Raw genomic sequence first — 22,234 nt, 5'->3', positions numbered from 1 at the left:
TGTCTGTGTCAAATAAATAAAGAAAATTTTTTTTTGAAAAGTCAGAATTTGGGGACGCCTGGGTGGCTCAGTCATTAAGTGGCTGCCTTCAGTTCAGGCCATGATCCCAGGGTCCTTGGATGGAGGCCCGCATCAGGCTCCCTGCTCAGTGGGAAGCCTGCTTCTCCCACTCTCACTCCCCCTGCTTGTGTTCCCTCTCACGCTGTGTCTCTGTCAAATAATAAATAAAATCTTAAAAAAAAAAAATTTAAAAAAGTCAGAATTTGAAGTATCTTTTGAACTGTTCAAATTCACTAGAGTCATTAGCTTTTCTTGAGCTAAGGAAAGAAAAGAGCATATTATCAAGAAAAAAACAGTTATTTTTTTAAACTTTTCTAAAGTAGGCAAGAAACATTTTTAAATCTTGAATGCCATATAAGTACATTTCTTGGAATCATTTGATTTCTTCTACTTAGCAGAAAGGGTAACTTAAATTTGCATTATTACTGCTGTATTTTGAAGCTTTTAAAGATCATATGAGTTTAATCACCTCCAAATTTGTCTTTAAACAAGTCTAAGTAGATAAATTCTCTAAGATTCCAAATATGGGCTTACACCAAAATAGAGGATGGTATCTCTGTCAAGATACCTCAAAATACCCAGAGAAAAGACTGAACAGTAGTCTGTATATCTGAGTATGGGGCTTAATGTTTTCCTCAGTTCTGTTAGCGTTTTAAGCCTTCAAGTCTTCAGGGAGCAATTTAATGGAGTAGTCTCTGATATTTAAAACCTTTCTGTTTCTTCAATAATTTCTTGTCTAATGACCTTCAAAGAGTTTTGCAAAGGCAAAATACATAAGAGATAGTTGGCCTCTCATTTAATTTTCACTCTTTTTGTTATGAGAAGAAGATTGGTATTTCCCCCTTAAATTTTTGGTCCTTTGATCTTCTTTCTCTGTGAACTAATTGTTTGTGACCTTTGCTCATTTTTCCTTTCTTTTTGATTTTATAAAAGCTCTTTGAATTGTGGAAAAATAATTCGTTGTGTGGCATATTACAAAAATATTCTCCCCATTTACTGTTTTTTTGACTTTGTGTACAGAAGGTTTTTTTTTTATCAGTCAGATGTATTCATAACTCCCTTTATGACTTCTGTATCACAAATCACAATTAAAATTGCTCAGATTTTTCTTCTTTTAAGGTTTCATTTTTAATGATTCAAACTTTAACTTATTTGGGATTTATCTGGCTGTAAAAAATAGATAAACGTTTAGCTTAAATTTTATTTCCAAATGGCTAGTCTTTAGTTCCATCCATTTATTGAATAAGCCAGTGTTGTACCACTGATTTGAAATGCTGCTTTTATCAAAAACAAGAGTCTCCAATGCACCTGGGTTTATTTTTAGGCAGTATACTCTGTTTCCTTTTCAGCTGACTTTGCACATCTAGAAGGCTATATCGCCCTGTCATTTATCTCATTGTTCAACAGTTCCCAAGATGTTTAAATAGGAACTTTACAAACATTGTCAAATAACTCCACAACCAGCAACTTAATTTGGATTTTGATTTCCCACCTGTAAAATTAGGATAACAGAATAAGCTTGCAGTTGTGTGGAAGGACTTTAAATGCTGTATGACAAGTACATAGGCCAGCTTTTGGTACAGGTATAACAACTCAAATTGTGTTTGCCGTCGCCTTTTATCATTCATCCCTAATGTGTGCCTGTCACACAAAAGGAGCCTAGAAAAGGTCTATTGTGGGAATAAAAGAATGACTGTCTCTGCCTTAAAAGCCTATCAATTTCACCCAAGACACTTCTGACCCTAGTGCCATTTCTAGTCCCGGTTAATAAAGATATGGTTACCTTCTAGGGACAAACATGGATTTATAAAATGGGAAAATTTATTAACTCTTCCAGAGTATTGAGGTAGTACACAAAAAAATGGTCCAAAATTGTAGGTTATTCTTCCTGGAATGTATGTTCCCATCACAAGTAACACCTGATATTTTAATAGTTTGCCAAGTTACAACTGAAGATCAGCCATCATTCAAGAAGGAAATTTCCTTAACCTGAAACTCTGATGATCACAAAAATGGGTATTATGTAATGATTTGTTTGCCCCTAAGCTTGGCTATGGGAGAAAAGTCACATACTGTACAGAGTTAGGGTGGAAAAAGGGGAAGAGCAAATCTGAGCTGGAGGGGTTGACCAGATGACCAAAGAGGAAGAGAGGCTTCTATTTAGTTTAGGTTTGAGCTACTATTTTGCTAGAATTGTCCATGACAGTAGCCACGGAGGCTCCAGTGTAGTGATGATGACAGAGGAAGTAATTTTTTTCTTCCATGTTTGAATACGGATTCTGTTTAATGGAGAGCCCTGAATTCATTTTTATTTTCTCATAAAATAGACAAGTCATCATTACAATGTTGAGAGGACAAAGGTGGACTTTAGAGACTCGGGTCTTATTAAACAGAGATGGAGTAGAGAAATGTACCCCCATACACACACACACCATATTGGACAAAACAGAACTCATTGAAAAACCTTGGGGGAAGATTAGCTCGCACATCTGAAAGCATTGTGCACAGAGCTCAGCTCATCCTTCGGAACAGAAGGGCCCAACTGACGGTCCAGAACAAAATGTAGTGATTCATGCATTTTAGAAATTGTTCAATTTCCTGTCCACTTGTAATTTTTCCTGAACTTTACTACCTGAGATATTTGAAGAGATGCTAGATTTTTTTTTTCACACTTACTGTTTAAAAAACGAAAGTAAGTTCCTGAGATCAGCTTATTTATCTCTCAGCTGAACAGCAAGAATTTGTTGCGTGACATTTTCTCATAAAAAGAGTACAAACTTATTCCTTCCCAAGCCTTTTTATGTCAGCTTTGTGGTAATTTGGGTCCCAAGAAAGCATGAGTTCCCTGTGTATGCATACACTCCCACACACTCAGCCTTGGAGAGCTTCGGGTTCCTGTAGCAATCAGACTCACTCAGGAAAAGCCATTTCAAAGTCTGGATTGCTTTCCTCAGGCAACGGGTCCCCTCACAGCAGTTTACTATTTTTCTGAAATACTTTTCAAAATTGGTATTAATATGGTACCTGCATTAGAATCACCATTTATGTATGATGAGATAAGAAGATGAAGACAAATGAGAAATAACTGGGAAGTTCTTCATAGCTCAAGGATGACCTCAATGCTAGACTAAGATGACTTAAAAGAAGATCGGCATTTCATTTCATATTTAACCCCCATTATACTTTATTTTATGTAGTGCTTCTTTGAAGTAATTTTTATTTTTTTAAAGATTGTATTTATTTATTTGACAGACAAAAATCACAAGTAGGCAGAGAGGCAAGCAGAGAGAGAAGGGGAGGGAGATTCCCTACTGAGCAGAGAGCCCGATGTGGGGCTTGATCCCAGGACCCTGAGATCATGACCTGAGCTGAAGACAAAGGCTTTAACCCGCTGAGCCACCCATGCGCCCCAATTTTTATTTTTATATTAGAATACATTTAATGTATATTTCAGGATATTTGCATTTTACTTCTCTTTTATGAACTTTTGTATTTGAAATGTATTAAATAGTCTGTTTTACTGATTTCAAGTACTTAAAATTTATTACGTGAAATAAATACCAAAACATGCTGAATTTTCACTCCAGAATTTGAATGACTCTTTAGTTTAGCACTGGAAGCCCTTCCAATCTGCCCCTTGTCTCCATTTCCTGCCTCCCTTGCGCTCTGCCTCATCCAGTGATAAATATGTCTATGTTTCCTTTCCCATATAGAACTCACATCTGGCTACCTCTCTTCCTTTGCTTAAGGCCCCTTCTCCTACCTGTGATGTTTACACTGAATAAGCACAACTGGTAGAATAGGCTCGTAGAGCAAATTCATTCTCTACTCCCCCCTCCCTCTGCCTCTCAGCCATTTAAATGGGTTGGAGGCCCCAGGGAAATGAGGAGAATCTATCTGCAGTAGAGCACATGCTCTGAATATAATTCTCTTTTAATGTGGATCAAAGTGGTGTCAAGTAGGTCTTGACTATGCCTTTGAGATGTCTGTGAATGTAGCATGTCCCTGCAGCTCGGGGGTGGTTAGGAAGGGCATCTGTTCCAAGTTACAGGGTGTGCCCAGAGGGAGCCGCATAAAGCCAGGGAGGCTCCACTCCTGGCCCGATGGGTGCTCTCTAGCACTGATCTAATAAAGACACAGTACACGTGGAAGAACCACATTCAATTTTCAGGGTCAGAGTGCTGCTCGGGCACATGCGTGCACATTTGCAAGAGTGCACGTGCACACGCATTCACGCAGCAGGTGCTGCCTAGTTTTGGGTGCAAATGAGATCAGAGTGGGGTATAAACAATACCCTCAAAGTCAGTAACAAAAAGCCACCTGGGTGGTCTTTACAACGCAGTCTGCAATTTCCTTCTTTCTGTTCCTTTCCTATTCTGTCTCGTCCTCCTTCCCCACCCCCCACCCCCAGCTGGTGCCGACTGAACACTGTAGACTGTTTCTTGCTTCAGTTAATCATGGATGACGCTCTGTCATTCTGAGCACACGACAGGTAAGGATATGACCTGCAGCTAAAAGATGGGCACAAAGTGGGCTTGGAATGTCAACTGCGCCATAGACGATGACTAGGCAGTTTCTTCAGGTCCCTAAATGTGCTTCCACTTTTACTTCTGTTCCTACTGCGGTCAGACCCCATTGCTCTGCACTTCTGGGTGCTGCCCACCAGAGCCCTGGAGCAGAAGGACCCCCTTCTTCTCTCCACCCTGCAGCATGCATTTCACAGGGACAATGGCTCGTGTCATGTTATTTGTATTTCACCAGAATCGGAAACACAAGCAAAGCAGGACACTGAGGGTGTAGAGTCCCATTTGTGAGGAATTAGTGACCCAGGATCGGTGGTTCAATTATAGAAGTAACCATAACCCCGGTACTAGCAAGTGGCCTAGAGCACAGTGGGGTAGAACTTGGGCAGAACTTTAAAAGACCTGGGGCTGAATCCTCTCGTTGCCACTTACTAGCTTTGTAATCTCTTAACTTCTCCTTGTCTCAATTTCTTCTCCCGTAAAATAACCCCCGCCCCCTGGGAGCACTGCTACATGAGATCACACATGTCAAGGGCAGTGCTGGCATATCATCCGGACACCAAACACGTGCCTGGCACAATGGAGGAAACAAAGATGGCAAGACACAGACCTGTCATCTTGATAAGCTTACATCTTCATAAGAAAATCTGTGTAAACTTAATATTTTAATATCGCTGTGCTATACTTTCCTCACCTATAACATGTGGACAACAACAATACCTATTCATAAGATTAAATGATTCATGTACATAAAGCATTTAGAACAACACCCGCACATAATAGCACTTCAAAAGGTATTTAAGATGTTAGTGGAGAACAGAGTTAATATTTTGCGGAGAGGATTAGGAATTATCCTACAGAGAAAGTGACAGAGACGTGAGCTCAAAGGATGGGCCTGGTAATGACAGGGCATCCTGGATGGAAGGAATGATTGAGAACAAGGGCACAGAGGTGGGAAGATTAAGGTGAGCTCAAGGAAGAGCCAATCACTCTATTTTGGCTGCAGCAGGTAGGTAGGTAGGTAGGTAGGTAATTTTAGTAGGTAGGTAATTCTACCCACTAATTCACATCTGCTTTGCGGGTGTGCCACAAGTAGAACCATGGAAGTCCAGGAAGGCTTTTTGAGAATCCTGAAATACTAAGTGAAAATGTATACCTAACTGGGTAGGCAATATAGAGATCATAAGCCGGGCACAGAGACAGGCACTGGGAAAACTAATGTGTCCATGAAATAAGGGAAATCAGAATTTCCATCAGCGATGCAAAGGATAAGCTAGAGGCACTTTATTCATTCAACAAATATGTCTTTGTTATGTGTGAGGCAACCTAGGCATTGGGTGTACAGTGGAGACCAAGGCCACGTCCTCTGGGAGGTGAGAGCATAGTGGGAGAGATGGACAGACAATCACCCGGTTCTATCGTTTAAAACAAGGCAGGTTCTGTGGAGGGACCTACAAGAGCTTCAACAAGACGGGTATATAGGATGAGTCAGGGATGCACTCCCTGAAGAAGCAACACATGAGCTGAGATCTGAAGCATGAGGGAGAAACTGATTTCCACATCAAGGCACTGAGGTGGAGTTCAAGATCAAATTTACCTTACAGAAGGGCCTTTCTGGCATCAATGTGGAGAATTTTTTGGAAAGCAGTCAAGAGCAGAATTTGGTTGGACTAACTGGGAAGATAGAGCAGGAGTGACACAAAGGATGATTGTGGGAATCCTTCATGCGGTGTCACACACGCAAAACACAATGACCCTCCCAGGCAAAAGAAGCCAGACGTGGAGAAGACCATGTTGTATGACTCCATCTATATGACATTCAAGAACAGAACTTTATATGCATGAACTAATCTGTGGTGATAGACTTTAGAACAGTGGCTATACTGAGGGGTAGGTATTGAATGGGTGAGTCATGGGGGAGGCTGTTCTGACAACAGACTGGAAATTATTTACATCTTTAGTAGGTAGGTAATTCTACCCACTAATTCACATCTGCTTTGCAGGTGCGCCACAGCAATGAAAAGAAGGTCTGAAATATACCATTAAAAAAATACATGCTCAAAGTGTAATGTTAAGGGGGCAGAGTAGGGTAAGAAATTACATACACGTTATCGTAACTCTCAAAAAAATCAATATAATAGCAATTAATTTAAAAATTAAAAAGAAAACATCCAAGATTTTGACATTGGTTATTTGTGGTGGTGGGAATTCAGCAGACTGATGCAAAGAGACAACCCGGGGAGGATTTTCAGAAGCATTGACAATGGATAAGAGATTAACCAACTGCTCTCAGCAGGCTAGGGATACGAATCCCAGTTCTGTTCTTTCCTAAGGGAATGACCTTCAGCAAGTTACATAACCCCTTTACCCCAGTTTCTGTGACATTAAAAAAGGGCTCATAAGGAACAATGGTGCCTCCATCCTAGAGTTATCTGGGGAACTAAATAAGGTGACGGGTAAGCACAGCATCATATAGGACAGTGAGTCCTCAGTAAGTATCAGTTGTTGCTGTTAAAGAAATCTTGGAGGCGGAAGAGAGGGAAGCTGTTCATGTTTGCACCAACTGCCCGTCTTGTTTGGGGCACTTGCAGGGAGGGAGGCTGGTGATGGGGATTTGAGGAGGTGGGTGAAGGTCCAGAACAGCAACTAGGGGAATGTCAAGCTGAGCAGGGAGCATGGCCTGAACATTTCTAGGGTGAAATCTTCCCACCTGCTCCGAGCCAGCTAGGACGGCTGGAGCCATTCTGAGTGAGGAACTACAAAGGGTGTCATGACGGGAAGACAAGGAAATGGTATTCTGAGTATGAACTGCATAGGGTAAGAAAACAAAGAAATGTCATTTTACATGGGATAGTTTAAAGTTGAACATTTTGTGACTATATATAACTGTGAGTGTGATGTATATATTAACGTGATGTTATTTAAGGAAATGACGAAAAACCCCTATCACCTGCCTTTATACATAGAGACACGTTTCCTCTGTGCATTATCAAATAGTGAATTTGATAAATTCACTATCAAATAGTGAATTATTATGACACCATATTCACATGCTATTTGAACATATGAAAAAGAAATTTTTTTAATTAAAAATGTCTATCCCTTTTAGAAACTAGTGGATTCCAAAGCTTCTCAGGTAGATTTCGAGGACATATAATATGCACATGGTCAGTCACTTAGGAAGCATGACATGTGCTCATACTGTAGGTATTTGCACCTTTTTCTTCCTTCTCTGGGGGACAGGCTGATGATGTTTAATGCTGTCAGTCGGCAGCATCATGTTCATTGGTTAGGCCGCAAAGTGTTAAACTGAATTTATTTCAATGAGAGTAAAAAGGAAATTACATATGAAATAGAAACCTATTGTGTCATACACAGAAAAACTACAATTCTGGAATAGGAGGCATAGAATTTTCTTTTCTTTTATATTTTCTTTTATTTTTATAGGAAGCTTCTGAAAATTCAGTATTTTGAAGCCTAATTAGATCTAATATTATACTCTCACCCAGAATGTGAGCTGAGAATTCTCTCAACATTTGCAGTCCTGTCTACTACATTCCAATTGAAAATTGTCCAACGTGATACAATGCACACAGGGTGTTCTGAAGAGCTATCTCTGAATAATAATGATACTGATAATAGTGATACTGACTACCGCTTTTATTAAGACTTCTTTACGTAGCAGGGATTGTGCTGAGCATTTGGGGTGCCTTAGCTCACTTACTTCCTACAGCAAACCTATGAAGGAGTTATTTCAGGCATTTTATTATACCCATTTTATTGGTGAGAACAGTAAAGGTCAGACCAGAGTGACCAACAGCTCAGGTTTTCCCAGGACGTGGGACTTTTAGGACTTACCCCAGGAAAGTCCTGAGCAAACTGGATGAGTTTATCTTGTTATAAAAGTGACCTGCTTGATTTTTAAACGTTAGAAAGAAATTTAACCTCTTCTCTTCTTGGCTGATTAGATTTCCCACTTAATGCAAGCCCAGTTCTAGATTATAGTCTATGATAGTTAAATAGAAAAGACATTCTTTGGCAGCATGGTGGAGGGTGGGGGAAGGGTCTGGGTTAAAACTGGGCAATATTATTTGACACGATGTAGTTGAAAATGTCATCTTGCCTCTCTCTGTTCCCAAACCACTGGGCCTGCGAAGCTGAACCTCCCTTTACAACATTTTCAAAGAGCTTGCGTGTCGCCATAATCTGACATTCAGAGTGAAAACCCACTCACCTTGGGAAGCGGATAGAGATGACACAATGGTTGGCCGGGGTCCTGCTTACAAAACTCCAGGGTATGACACACCACATCAGCATTAATATCTGCGCTAAGCCTGGAGGGAAATGGGACAAAACAAAGGCTATTTAAGATCTCTCGGGCTTTAGGAAATAGAGCCTATTTCAAAGGAAGGTAAATCCCCAGAATGGATTCTAGCATGGTGTTTGAGTCCAGCCCCATGTAGCTGCCAGGTCACAACCATCTCCTGCCGTGTTGTTCTCTCCTCTATGTAGAAGAAGGTCCTGGGGGAAGAAAGGGGGCACGGACAGCACTGAGCTGTGGTCAGCCTCTCAAATGGGCACTGTGATTCTTTTCAGGAGAAGCCACAAATAAAACTGGGAAAGGAAAAATGAATGGGGGTTATAATTTGGTGGAAATAATATTTTAAAGTTTGCTAGGACTTATAGCAAAAAATCATGTGTGATAAAGCCTTAAACACCTAAAATTATTTTTAGGCATAATCCAAATTTCTTTCCCTTTAAAATAAATACATTTCTTTTAGAATAAAATACAATAGCATTGACTTCCCCCACCCAAGGATGGTGCAAGGAAAGTGTTCTTCAAACATTTTGGTTTATAACTAGTTTGAAGGGGCTAAAACAAACCTTCTATATCCATTTCCTACCTGACACTTCCCAAACCCTTCTTACCAAGAAGAATGAGAACAATGTGCTGCTTCAAATGAAGGAAGAAATAGAGTATCATTTTCCAAGTAAATCACTGATTCAAGCCCAACCCAACCCAAACCAAAACAATGAAAAGCATCCATAAATATAGGATGGTCATACCTAGAGACTAATCTCAGAAAAACAGGTCTAGATTTTCTTCTCAGCTCAAATGATCATTTAACTGTCCCCTTCACCTTATAGGGACAGGTTCCTGGCAACTGTGTTTGTACTCCCTATCTCTTGGCCAGTTGATTGGACCTCATTGGATGACATTGGACAAGCAGGATCAGTCAGATTCTCTCTTATGGAAATGTAGAATTAGTACTAAAGATTTCAACTTCATTCTGGGCTGGCTGTTCCCAGAATAACAAGAGCCCTCGTGACTTGGGACAGTAATGTCACCTTCTGCCATGTGGAATAGCAGTTGGAAAGCTAATCTCTAGGATGGGGTACAGGGGTGAGAATCCAGTATCTGCAGTGAGGAAACCTGGGGAGAATATGCCCATGTTCCTGGTGGCTTCCAAGTCCTGATGCCATCTCTGTCTGAGGCCTGGCAAGATGGTGTCTTAATTTTTTCTGAGCCACTGAGTTAAGAGGGAAAAAAAGAGTCATTTGCTTGGCCCCAGGGCTCCTTCGTGAGAGGTGGAGGGAAAGGTAGCTTAAAGTAGAAAAGGAGGCCACATCTTCTAATTTGTGGGGCAAGCTGTATATGGCAGATAAAGTCTATTAGCAAACTAATGTCTTCTAAGGGTCAGTAAATCAGGAGAGGGTAGCTGTTTTCACACATCTGTTCTCAACTTAATGGTTCATTTATTTAACTGATGACTGCTGTCTTTATGGGGGTATAATATTTAGTGGGCTCACGAGGGTGATAAATAGGGCTCTGCTTAACCTTTTTTTTTTTGTTTTTTTTTTAACCTACAGCGAATATCCCATCTGTGGTAATCCAGGACCACTAACTAATCATATGATATCTAAGACCTATTCATTATCTCTGCAAGTAGAACACAATTTCAAGTAAGTGAACTTGATCACTGGACTGGTAATGGGGTCCCCACAGTCAGAGAGTGAGGCTGATGGTCTCTACGTTGAGGAATAGGAGTAGAGAACTAGGTATGTGGTATTCTTCCCAGAGTCCTCTAAAGTCAGAGCTTCATCATCAAAAGACTGAAAGTGAGAAACGGTCCTTCAGACAAGAATAGAAAATGCTGAGCCTCATAAATCCAGAGAAGTGTAGGACCACTAGAATTTACAAGATGGAAAGAAGTGCCAATGTGTGCCAAAGAAGTAGCATGTGTGCTCTTCACCAGCCATGGAACAGAAAGCTCAAGTGACTCATAAAATGTGAAATCCTTAGGAGATCTCCAAATTCTTTTTTTTTTTTTTTAGATTTTATTTATTTATTTGACAGACAGAGATCTCAAGTAGGCAGAGAGGCAGGCAGAGAGAGAGAGGAGGAAGCAGGCTCCCCGCTGAGGGGAGAGCCCGATGTGGGGCTCCATCCCAGGACCCTGGGATCATGACCTGAGCTGAAGGCAGAGGCTTTAACCCACTGAGCCACCCAGGCACCCCAGAAATCTCCAAATTCTTAATAACCATTCCCACCCAATATTGTTTTCCTATAGCAGCAAAAAGACCAAAATAGTCACATTTTAGTTTACTTCCTTTTACTACCCTTACTGGTACAGAGGTGTACAGGAATGAGGCATGTGGTGGGGGAGCAGGGCTGGTGGGGAAGGAGGCATTAACACATTTGGCAGAGCTAATTAACAAGTTTAATTAGGATCACAGTAGAATGAATTCAATGAGGATGATCATCACCATAAATCAAAAGAAGGGAGCAAGGTCAGGGTTAACAGACAGTGAGAGTAACAGCCTATGGCAGGGAGTAAGGACAGGACCTTCCACACATGAAAGCTCTCAAATTTAGACCTTGACATCACTTTCAAAGAAAGTTTAAATATTAATATATAGTCACAGAAATATACTCACAGCATTGAAAGATCTTCCTCATGCAACTTAATAATTTTATCCCATTTCTAAACCACACCGATAGCATGTTATTAATTTATTAATTTCCCTAAATCTTGTATAGTAGTCCTCCTCTTATCTGTGATTTTGCTTTCCATAGTTTCAGTGACCAGTGGTCAACTGTGGTCTGGAAGCTGATGATTATCCTTCTAACATATTATCTGAAGGTCAAGAATAGCACACGTACCCCAATATTTGTGCAATGTCCACAATAGCCAAACTATGGAAGGAGCTGAGATACCCTTCAACAGACTAATGGATAACAAAGATGAGGTACATATATACAATGGAATATTATTCAGCTGTCAGGATTAATTAAAGGATTAATAACCACCATTTGCATTGACATGGATAGAACTGGAGGGGATTATGCTGAGTGAAATAAGTCAAACAGAGAAAGAAAATTATCATATGGTTTCACTCATATGTGGAACATAAGAAATAGCATGGAGGACCACAGGGGAAGGAAGGAAAAACCGAATGGGAAGAAATCAGAGAGGGAGACAAACCATGAGAGACTCTGGACTCTAGGAAACAAACTGAGGGTTGCAGAAGGGAAGGGATGGGAGGGGGAGGGGTAACTGGGTGATAGTTTTTTTTCCAATGGTTTTATTTATTTCTTTGTCAGAGGGAGAGCATAAGCAGGGGGAATGGCAGGCAGAGGGAGAAGCAGGCTCCTTGCTCGTGGGATCATGACCTGAGCTGAAGGCAGTTGCTTAACTGACTGAGCCACCCAGGCATCCCTGGATGATGGGTATTAAGGAAGGGCCTGTGTTGGGAGGAGCACTGGGTGTTATATGCAACTAATGAATTGTTGAACACTACAACAAAAGCTTGTGATGTACTATATGCTGGCTAACTGAACATAATGGAAAAAAAAAAGTAGCCTAACTCTACATCACAATGCCTTCATTCAGCTCTCTTCACTTCAACATGTAGACATTTTATCATCTCACATCATCACAAGAGTGAGTACAGTGAAATAAATATTTTCAGAGAGAAAGAGAGACAGAGACCACATTTACATAACTTATATTACAGTGTATTGTTATAATTGTTCTATTTTATTATTTTTGTTAATTATTTCCTATGCCTAATTTTTAAATTAAACTTTATCACAAGGATGTATGTATAGCAAAAAATAGTATATATAGTTCAGTACTGTCTGGTTTCAGGCATCCACTGGGGGTCCTTGGAATGTACCCCCCCTCTGGATAAGGGGGTACTGCTGTAATTATCTTGTGAATGGCACAGATATTGCTTTGTATTTTGGGTGTCTAAATAATACATTAATTACATTTAGGGTGTACTATGTTATAAACCCTGTTACACATTTTCTTCTAAAAAATGTTAGTAGTTTAGGCGTCTCCTGATCTCTGAGAATTCCTAGGTTTGGAATACAAGGGCTTAAGATTTAGAGGCAAGCATAAATAAATCCCAGGAAGCAAGCTGAGATGTACAGAAGACAAGCATCAGGCTTGCTATGGCAACAAATGGCACGGTGGAAATCAAAACCAAGTAGAGGAGGTCCTGGTACTGGCTAAGATTGGCTGCTCCTGGAAGTAGTCCCTCCCTGCACAACCCAGGCTCTTGGAGGAATGCCTGAATGTTCAGGAGTCCCATTTCCCAAGAACATCCTGTGGCTTGACAATGGAAAGGAAATGTAATTGCTGAATAATTAGTTCATGAATCATTGAGAATTGACTGGTATCAAATAATGAGGAGGGATGCTCTCTGGGTTAGGAAACACATTTAATACTGAAAGCCTGAAATTCAGGTAGAACTAAATCATAAGGTTGTCATTTTCAGCATCTATAACAACCCAAAACTATATGTGATTGATTAAAACAAGTTGTAAGAAGGGCACACACTAAGAGAAGAAATGTCTATCAGCAAACAACTAATATGAGTACTGGAAAATTACTCACAAATCAAACTAATGGTGGACTGAGCCATGAAGAGCGATGATTTACTACATTTGACTTTCTTCAAGTGGCCCAGCCCATACTAACGAGAATTTGTCATCTTAGTACTTTGAGTCATCTCACTGGGAAAAATGTCCTCCCCTCCCCGACACCTACTCAGGGTGTGTTCCTCTTTTGGTGGTTTGCTGGCACCATTCTTCTCTATCACCTTGTGTTCATTTGTTGTCATTTGAGGTGGGGACTGTCCCTTGTACAGTTCACATCTGCAGTACCTAGTATAGTGTCTGTCTGCCCTTTCTGATCCTTGTGCTTAAATGTCTCCTGCACTTGCCACTCTCCAGGCAGTTACAGAAGAGCAATGGGTTTCTCCACCAACCCACGCCACAGCCCTTTTGTTCCCAGCACACGTGGCAGCTAATCTCTGGCTCCCCCTTTTGGGTATCCGTATGCCCTGCCCTCTTTAGATTCTGTGACTTTTTCCCACCTACCTTTCTGGTTCCCTGATCTAGGCCCAGCAGAACCTCTCTGGTCAAGCTGACATTTCCCCCAGAGCACTTGGCTTATACTAGGTATATAAGCAGATTCAATGAATAGGCTAAAAAGTTTTTCTTTTTCTCATTTAATATGTTCAACCTATTTCTTTGGGGCAGTCTAGTCATAGCTCATAGCTCATCTGTAGTGATACTTCTGTTCTTTTAAAATAATTAATTAAACAAGCATTTATGGAAGGCCCTCAATATATATTGAAAACTCAAATATAGCACCAAGCCCTGAAGATTCAAAGCCGCCTCTTTCTTCCTCTCCTTCCTTCCCTCCCTCCCTTTCCTTCCTTCCTTCCACATGTTCAGCATTTTGCTCTCATAAGGCTTTCAATCTGTGGACTCAGAAAAGTCCACACTTTTACACAAAGGTGGGGTAAGTGCTGTGCCAGGGGTTTGCATGGGGTCCTAGGTGTGAGTGAGAGAGAAAGAAAGAGAGAGAGAGAGAGAGAGAGAGAGTATGTGTGTGTGTGGTGGTCGTGGTGGCAGCAGTTTACATGTCTGTCTTAGTCTGTAGAGGGTCAAGAAAGCTTCCACAGGAAGTGACCCTGGAGCTAAGGTCTAAAGAAGTAGAATTTGTCTGGGGTAGGGGTTTCGGATGCATCAAGCAGGGCAAATGTCCTGAGGCCAAAACATTTGGTGTGTGTGTGGAGAATTATAAGTGGTTTGGAGTATGGAAGGGATAAATCTGAAAACGTCCTCAGGGACTGATTTATAAATAGCCCTGTGTATGTCACTAAGGAATCCTGCAAATGGCATGAATACTGAAGAATTTCATGTTTGTGCCATATTAGTTTGGCATTTAAAAGATATTGGCCAGGTAGAATGTGGACTGTCAAGCTTACAGGCCAATGGGCAGACCTAGAAGCCTAGAATCCAGTTAGGAGGCAAAGGCAGTAATAGAAGTATGAGTTAAAAAGAAAGTGTTCCTGCTTTCCAAATACTCACAGTCTAGGGTCATTAGAAATCATTTACCATAACAAAGTGAGGTACATATTGATAGAGGCAGGTGCAGAGCATGACGAAGCACTCATGACCACTGTGGACTATATGATTTTCAGTTCCTCTTGTCCTTAATATTCTGCCATTCTAGGCTACCTAGCTGTGGGGAATGATGCTTCCAAGACTCTCTGCTTTGAGTCTTATGGCATATAAAAGAGGAATCACATAAGAATATTCATCATATCATTCACAAGAGAGAAAACCAGTAAACAACCCAAAAACCCATCATTGGAAGAGTGAAGGAACTGACTTTTGTAGAGGCACAATATTCTATATAGTCAGAGGGAATGAGCTACAGCAACAACACTAGGTTATGTTATGGATGAAACTTAGACATATAAATCTAAGTGGTATGTCCCAAAAGATTATATACATTGTGTTACCCACTTCATAAATTAAAGAAATAACTAATATATGGCTTAAAGCAATATATATATAATAAATGTAGTAAAATTCTAATTATTTCATGTAATTATATTATCATTAATTATAATGATTAATCATTAAGCTATTAATCCAATAATATTTGATTAAGATTAATTTTCTATATTTTATTGACATATTTCTTATATACTAATTATTGATATTGCATATATTTGTATATTACATATATTTATATTTATTGTTATTTATAAATATATTACATATATTTATTAGCATAAATAAATATAAATTTAATATAATACATATTAATGTAAGTATTTATACACATATACGAAAACTACAAAAAAAGAAAGCAAGAGAAAGATGAACATGGAGATTATTAATTGGAAGGAGAAAAGCATGAGAATGACAGAGGAACTGGATTGTTAGAGTAAATTATAACTAAGGTCCTAGACTTAGTTTTTTGGGTGGTGGGTTTGGAAGCTAATTACATTATTCAAAGTAACTAAATCATAAATGTAAAAAAGCCATGTATGGATCCTTGATGAGAAAATGCCATGAATAGGAAGGAAAATCATTTATCTGATTCAGTGCACCTGAGCTCAAAATAGAAAGAAACATAAGAGACAGAAGGAAACAGACTGATGATAATGACATGCATGCGGGAACCTGAGAGGCATGGGCTGGGGCTAGGGAAATGGAGAGGGCCAGGAAACCCACGAGGAAGGAGAGAGGAGAAGAGCCTAGGAAGAACACAGCCTGGGACCGGAGCAGGAAGAGAAGGGAAAGGGTGGGGCTCCTTGGGGAGCTCAGGAGAAAGGGTTAAATGCTTAGGTCCAGACAGTAGGATCTGGTTACTTGTTGGTAAAATTCCTTCTGAGATGCTCTTGAAGAGAAATCGAGCTAGGTGCCACACTGTAATTCAAGGGGAGTCTTTGCCTCGAGTGACAACTGATCTGAGTCAGGTCTGAATGCTCCACTACTAACAAGAACAGGAACACAGCTCAAGCCCTTGTTCTGTGAATACATCCTGCTGGAAGTGGAACCAGCTGCCTGGCAGCTTTCCTGTTGCCCCCATGTCTCAACACCAGACCCAGGTTACTGTGCCGGCATACTTACAGTTTTATGAGGTCCGGTCCAAACATTCTTATCACTAAATAGCAGGTCGTCTTCAAGAACAGCTTTTCTAAGAAGAAATAAAGAAGGGGAAATAGATTATTTTTTATTCTGATGAATTTAACACATGAGTTAAAAATAATCATCTTTACTAGGAACTGATGCTGAATGATTAATTTAGCATTAATTCAAGTGATTAATTATAAGGGTTTAGGTAAAATGTTACAGTTAATGTATTCATTAAAACCTCATTTTAGGATTATGTGAATGCCACTTTGTTTACCATGCATGATAAAGATCACCAGTTTATTATAAAAATACAGTTACATTTTTGGGTTTTATTTTCTTTTGTACAGCAAGGAACATCTGAATGTTGATGAAGTTCTCCTTTGTTGAAATAAAAGAAACAGGACTCACATTGAAGTAAGCAAGCTGAAATATAGCTTTGTTAAAAATACACTTCTTTTGTGTTCATTCAGGGAAGAAAAGATTGCATTTAGGCTATTTGGTTTTGGGTGTTGGTATTCCAGAGACAGGAGACTGTCAAGATCCCTGCACTGCTATCTACCCCAGAGAACACACAGACCCCCGACCCCCACCAACACACACACACATTAACAAAGCAATCTCCTTCCTCTCCACTGTGACAGTACAGGGATGCCTTGTGGATTGATCTGCACAGTAAAACCTATGAACTCTCTGGACCTGTTTTTCCAGTTTGTGACTCCACTGTGAAACCCTGGGAATTAGAACCTTAGCACAATTAGGATAGATGGGCTATCCTGGGAAAAGATGGGAATCTCTCCCTGATGAGAATTTATCTTGTCATGCTTAACTCAAACGGGGCTACACACACCTTATCTGGAGGGCAGGTAGTGAAAGAACAGCATAAATATTCGGAACTCTCGCCAGTAGTTCATTTTTACTCAGTAGTAAATAATGTAAATAGTATTTTTGTATTCCGATAGATCTATCAATAGGACTTTTTTTTTTCCTACAATAAAGCATGAACTTCAAACACACTATGCTTTGGGAGTAGGAACTTAAAACCATATCCCCACACTGACCTTCCAGAAATGAAAAGAACCATCGGGGAATACTATGACATGTGATGACAGCAAATTAGATAACTAGAGGAGATGAACAAATTCCAAGGAAGACAGGATGTCAAAACTGACTCAAGAATAAATAGACAATCTGGATAGATGTATAACAAGAGATTGAATTAGTAATCAAACGCTTCCCCCAAAGAAGAGCCCAGAACCAGGTGGCTTCACTGGGGAATTGTATCAAACACTTAGGGAAAGATTTTCTGAATTGATTTTCTCCAAAGAAGATATATGAATGGCCAATAAGCACATGCTCAACCTTTTTAGATATTCAGGAAATGCAAATCAAAACCACAGAAAGATACCACTTCACACCCACTATGATATGCTGTAATAAACACAACAGATTAGCAGGTACTGATGTGGAGAAATTAGAATCTTCATACACTGCAGGTGGGAACAGAATACGGTGCAGCCACTTTGGTTAATGGCCTTATAGTTCCTCACATGGTTCAACATAGAGTTGCCATAAGATCCAACAAGTACACTTATAGGTATATACCCCAAAGAATAAAAAATATACATCCACACAAAAACGTGTACATGAATGTTCATAGTGGCATCCTTTAAAATAGCTGAGAAGTGGAAACAACTCAACCCTAATGTCCATTCACAAATGAATGAATGAACTAAGTGGGTTATATACATACAGTAGAATGTTATTCAGTTATGAAGAGTAATGAAACTCTGCTCCGTGCCACAACATGGACGGTAAAACCATTATGCTAAGTGAAAAAGATGTAATTGTATTTATATGAAATATACAGAAGAAGCGAATGCGTGGAGGCAGAGAATAGACTCGTGGTTGTTTGGGTCTCTGGAGGATAAATATTTGGGGTGGTGAAGCTTAGAGGTGCTAGGGTCCTTTTCGATATAATGAAAATGTTCTAAAGTTTGTGGTGATGAAAAAGGAGAATTTCAGACCAATATCCCTGATGGATATGGATGCTAAGATTCTCAACAAGATCCTGGCTAATAGGATCCAATAGCACATTAAAAAGATTATCCACCACGACCAGGTGGGATTCATCTCTGGGTTGCAAGGATGTTTCAATATTCGCAAATCAATCAATGTCATAGAACAAATCAATAAGAGAAGAGAGAAGAACCACATGGTCCTCTCAACTGATGCAGAAAAAGCATTTGACAAAATCCAGCAACTGTTCCTGATTAAAACGCTTCAAAGTATAGGGATAGAGGGAACATTCCTCAACTTCATAAAGTCTATGTATGAAACACCCACAGCAAATATCATCCCCAATGGGAAAAAGCTCACAGCCTTCCCGTTGAGATCAGGAACACGACAAGGATGCACACTCTCACCACTCTTGTTCAACATAGTATTAGAAGTCCTAGCAATAGCAATCAGACAACAAAAAGAAATAAAAAGTATTCAAATTGTAGAAGAATGAAACTCGACCATTCTCTTACACCACACACAAAGATAAACTCAAAATGGATAAAAGACCTCAACGCGAGGCAGGAATCCATCAGAATCCTAGAGGAAAACATAGGCAGTAAGCTTTTCAATATCAGCTACAGCAACTTCTTTCAAGATGTGTCTCCAAAGGCAAAGGAAACAAAAGCGAAAATGAATTTTTGGGACTTCATCAAGATCAAAAGCTTCTGCACAGCAAAAGAAACAGTCAACAAAGCAAAGAGGCAACCCGCGGAATGGGAGAAGATATTTGCAAATGACAGTACAGACAAAAGGTTGTTATCCAGGATCTGTAAAGAACTCCTCAAACTCAAGACTCACAAAATAGATAATCATGTCAAAAAATGGGTAGAAGACATGAGCAGAGACTTCTCCAATGAAGACATACAAATGGCTAAGAGACACATGAAAAAATGTTCATCGTCACTAGCCATCAGAGAGATTCAAATCAAAACCACACCAGTTAGAATGGCCAAAATTAACAAGACAGTAAATAATGTGTGTTGGAGAGGATGTGGAGAAAAGGGAACCCTCTTACCCTATTGGTAGGAATGCAACTTGGTAGAGCCACTTTGGAAAACAGTGTGAAGATTCCTTAAGAAATTAAAAATGGAGCTTCCCTATGACCCTGCAATTGTATTACTGGGTATTTACCCCAAAGATACAGATGTGGTGAAAATAAGGGCCATCTGTACCCCAATGTTCATAGAAGCAATGGCCATGGTCGCCAAACTGTGGAAAGAACCAAGATGCCCTTCAATAGACGAATGGATAAGGAAGATGTGGTCCATATATACAATGGAGTATTATGCCTCCATCAGAAAGGATGAATACCTTGTATCAACATGGACGGGACTGGAAGAGATTATGCTGAGTGAAATAAGTGAAGTGAAATAAGTCAAGCAAAGAGAGTCAATTATCATATGGTTTCACTTATTTGTGGAGCATAAGAAATAATAAAGAGGACATGGGGAGATGGAGAGGAGAAGGGAGTTGGGGGAAATTGGAGGGGGAAATGAACCATGAGAGACTGTGGACTCTGAAAAACAATATGAGGGTTTTGAAGGGGCAGGGGGTAGGAGGTAGGGTGAGCCTGGTGGTGGGTATTATGGAGGGCATGTATTGCATGGAACACTGGGTATAGTACATAAACAATTGAATTCTGGTACACTGAAATTAAAAAAAATATAAATAAATAAAATTTGTGGTGATGGATGCACATCTCTGGGAATATACTAAAAGCCACTGAGTTATACATTTTAAATGGGTGAATTGCCTCGTATGTGATTATACCTCAGTACCACCTGTTTTAAAATAAAAACATCTCCCCTTTCCCCCGGGGAGCTCCTTCTCAGGGCACTGCAGTGGAGAGTGTCGAGAACCTCGGATGTCCTAGGACTCAGAGATCAGATTTCAGCACCTGTCCACCTGCCTCTGACCTTCGACTGTTTACCCTTTCTGGATTTCAATTCCTTCATCTGAAAAAGGTGGGACAGGGACTCAGTCTTCTTCACTAGACCATCTAGGAACTTGGGAGAATTAAGTAACAGACATTCAGAACTACACGAATCGGCAAAGCACTCTGCCAGCAAGTTTCAAGTACCCTGACACAGAACTAGTTTAGCTGAGAGCTGGGCAATAGTTTGCTCTTGCAGTACTTCTCGGAAGAGAAAATTTGCTTTCTTCCTGGTAAAATAAAAGACGTTGGTGTGTGTGTGTGTGTGTGTGTGTGTGTGTGTGTTTTGGAACCTCGTTTTGCTCAAGTTGAAATGAGTGGCTGCAAGTTTCCCCTCGCTCTCTGAGTCGGACCATCCGAATGACCCATTTCTTGAACGGATTCTGTGATCATTTCTCAGATGGATTCTATGATGCTTAAGAGTGAGGGGCTCCTGGAGCAATGGCTGGTCTGAAGCATGAGATGGCCCCTTGACAGCTAAATTCTAGATCAGCACAGTAGGGTACAGAGTGGAGACATGCAAAGTCCCCAGAGCAAGCCAGATAGAGCCTAATCACCATGATCAGTTGTAACCTCACCATTAGTGATGGAAAACAAAGTTGCTCACATATTGCTAGTTACCTGACTTAAAATGTACACAGTTAAACTCTCTGTGACCAGGAAGGTACAACAGCATTTAATTTCTACAGAGTCAGACTTGGAACAGCATCGGAGAAAAAAAATCATGGCCATTCCCAAGGGCAAAGAAGGGTTAAAAAGGAGCCAGTGAGCAGTCATCGCACTTAGATGTACACACGTGTATGTAAATAACACCAAGCACATTCTAGGCTGTCATTCACCTTCACATTTACCGTGAAGAAGTTTCTCATAAGAATCTTTTGAGGGAGTGTTTATTCTTACCCTTGTTGTATAGGGAGGAACGTCCAGGTTTAGAGAGCTTAAGGCCCCAAGTCACAGATCGGCCAACTGGTTCGGTTAGAGATTGTATTTTTTACTCCAAAAGCCCATGTTATTTGCAGCATGACTGTCAGGTGTACTTAGGACATTTTATTTGATGCTTTGTCAACTCCAAGTATGACAGGGTCAGTGACAGACTAAGTACTGGTGAGAAATTTGAAGCACAGGGAGATTAACTGACCACACAGCTAGTTTTGAGGCTATGTGTTCTCTAGCTTGTTCGTAGATTTTCAGAATCTCCAGAACACGAGGAGAGTTGCCTTCCTCATTTTCAACCTACATGAGTTTTTAGCTATCATATTCCATGAAGATAAGATTTTTGCAGAGGTGACCCCCAGAAGAATGAAGTTCCAGCAAGGGTCTTAGGGCATAGGAGTCTGCTCACCCCTAGGGAGAATGATTCCATTAATCATTTTTTCATTAACAATTCTGAGATTCTTCCAAGGTGTTTACTAATGAGAGCCAGAGGCAAAAGCAGCAGGTGAAACCGAAGGTCAGTAATGTTTTGCAAAATTCAAAAAAAAAAAAAAATCTTCTCAGGCATGAAAAGGCCAACATGATTTACTGAGTGATTATTCTCAAGAATGTTGTTTACATGCTTTCATTCTGCTAAAAGTTATGTTTTCTGAGCTTGTGTTGCTTTGGAGGTAAAAGCAATACTATTTTAAAATAGTATCTGTGGGGGCGCCTGGGTGGCTCAGTGGGTTAATCCTCGGCCTTCGACTCAGGTCATGATCTCAGGGTCCT

At 40.2% G+C, this 22,234-nt stretch overlaps 1 protein-coding gene across 3 annotated transcripts in view; it reads right to left on the bottom strand.

Moving 5' to 3' along the window:
- AOAH (acyloxyacyl hydrolase) overlaps window positions 1-22,234 on the bottom strand; it is a 169,132-nt gene that overhangs the window by 119,988 nt on the left and 26,910 nt on the right. For all 3 annotated transcript variants that reach the window (XM_032305272.1, XM_032305270.1, XM_032305271.1), the window contains 2 exons: window positions 16,531-16,597; window positions 8,818-8,917 (listed from right to left, as the gene is read on the bottom strand). In XM_032305272.1, the coding sequence (XP_032161163.1) occupies window positions 8,818-8,917; window positions 16,531-16,597 (167 nt within the window). The remainder of the gene's footprint in view (window positions 1-8,817; window positions 8,918-16,530; window positions 16,598-22,234) is intronic.

The sequence above is a fragment of the Mustela erminea genome, chromosome 11 (genome assembly GCF_009829155.1).
Source record: "Mustela erminea isolate mMusErm1 chromosome 11, mMusErm1.Pri, whole genome shotgun sequence".
Lineage (NCBI taxonomy): Eukaryota > Metazoa > Chordata > Mammalia > Carnivora > Mustelidae > Mustela > Mustela erminea.
This window is presented reverse-complemented; position numbering and strand designations above follow the sequence as displayed.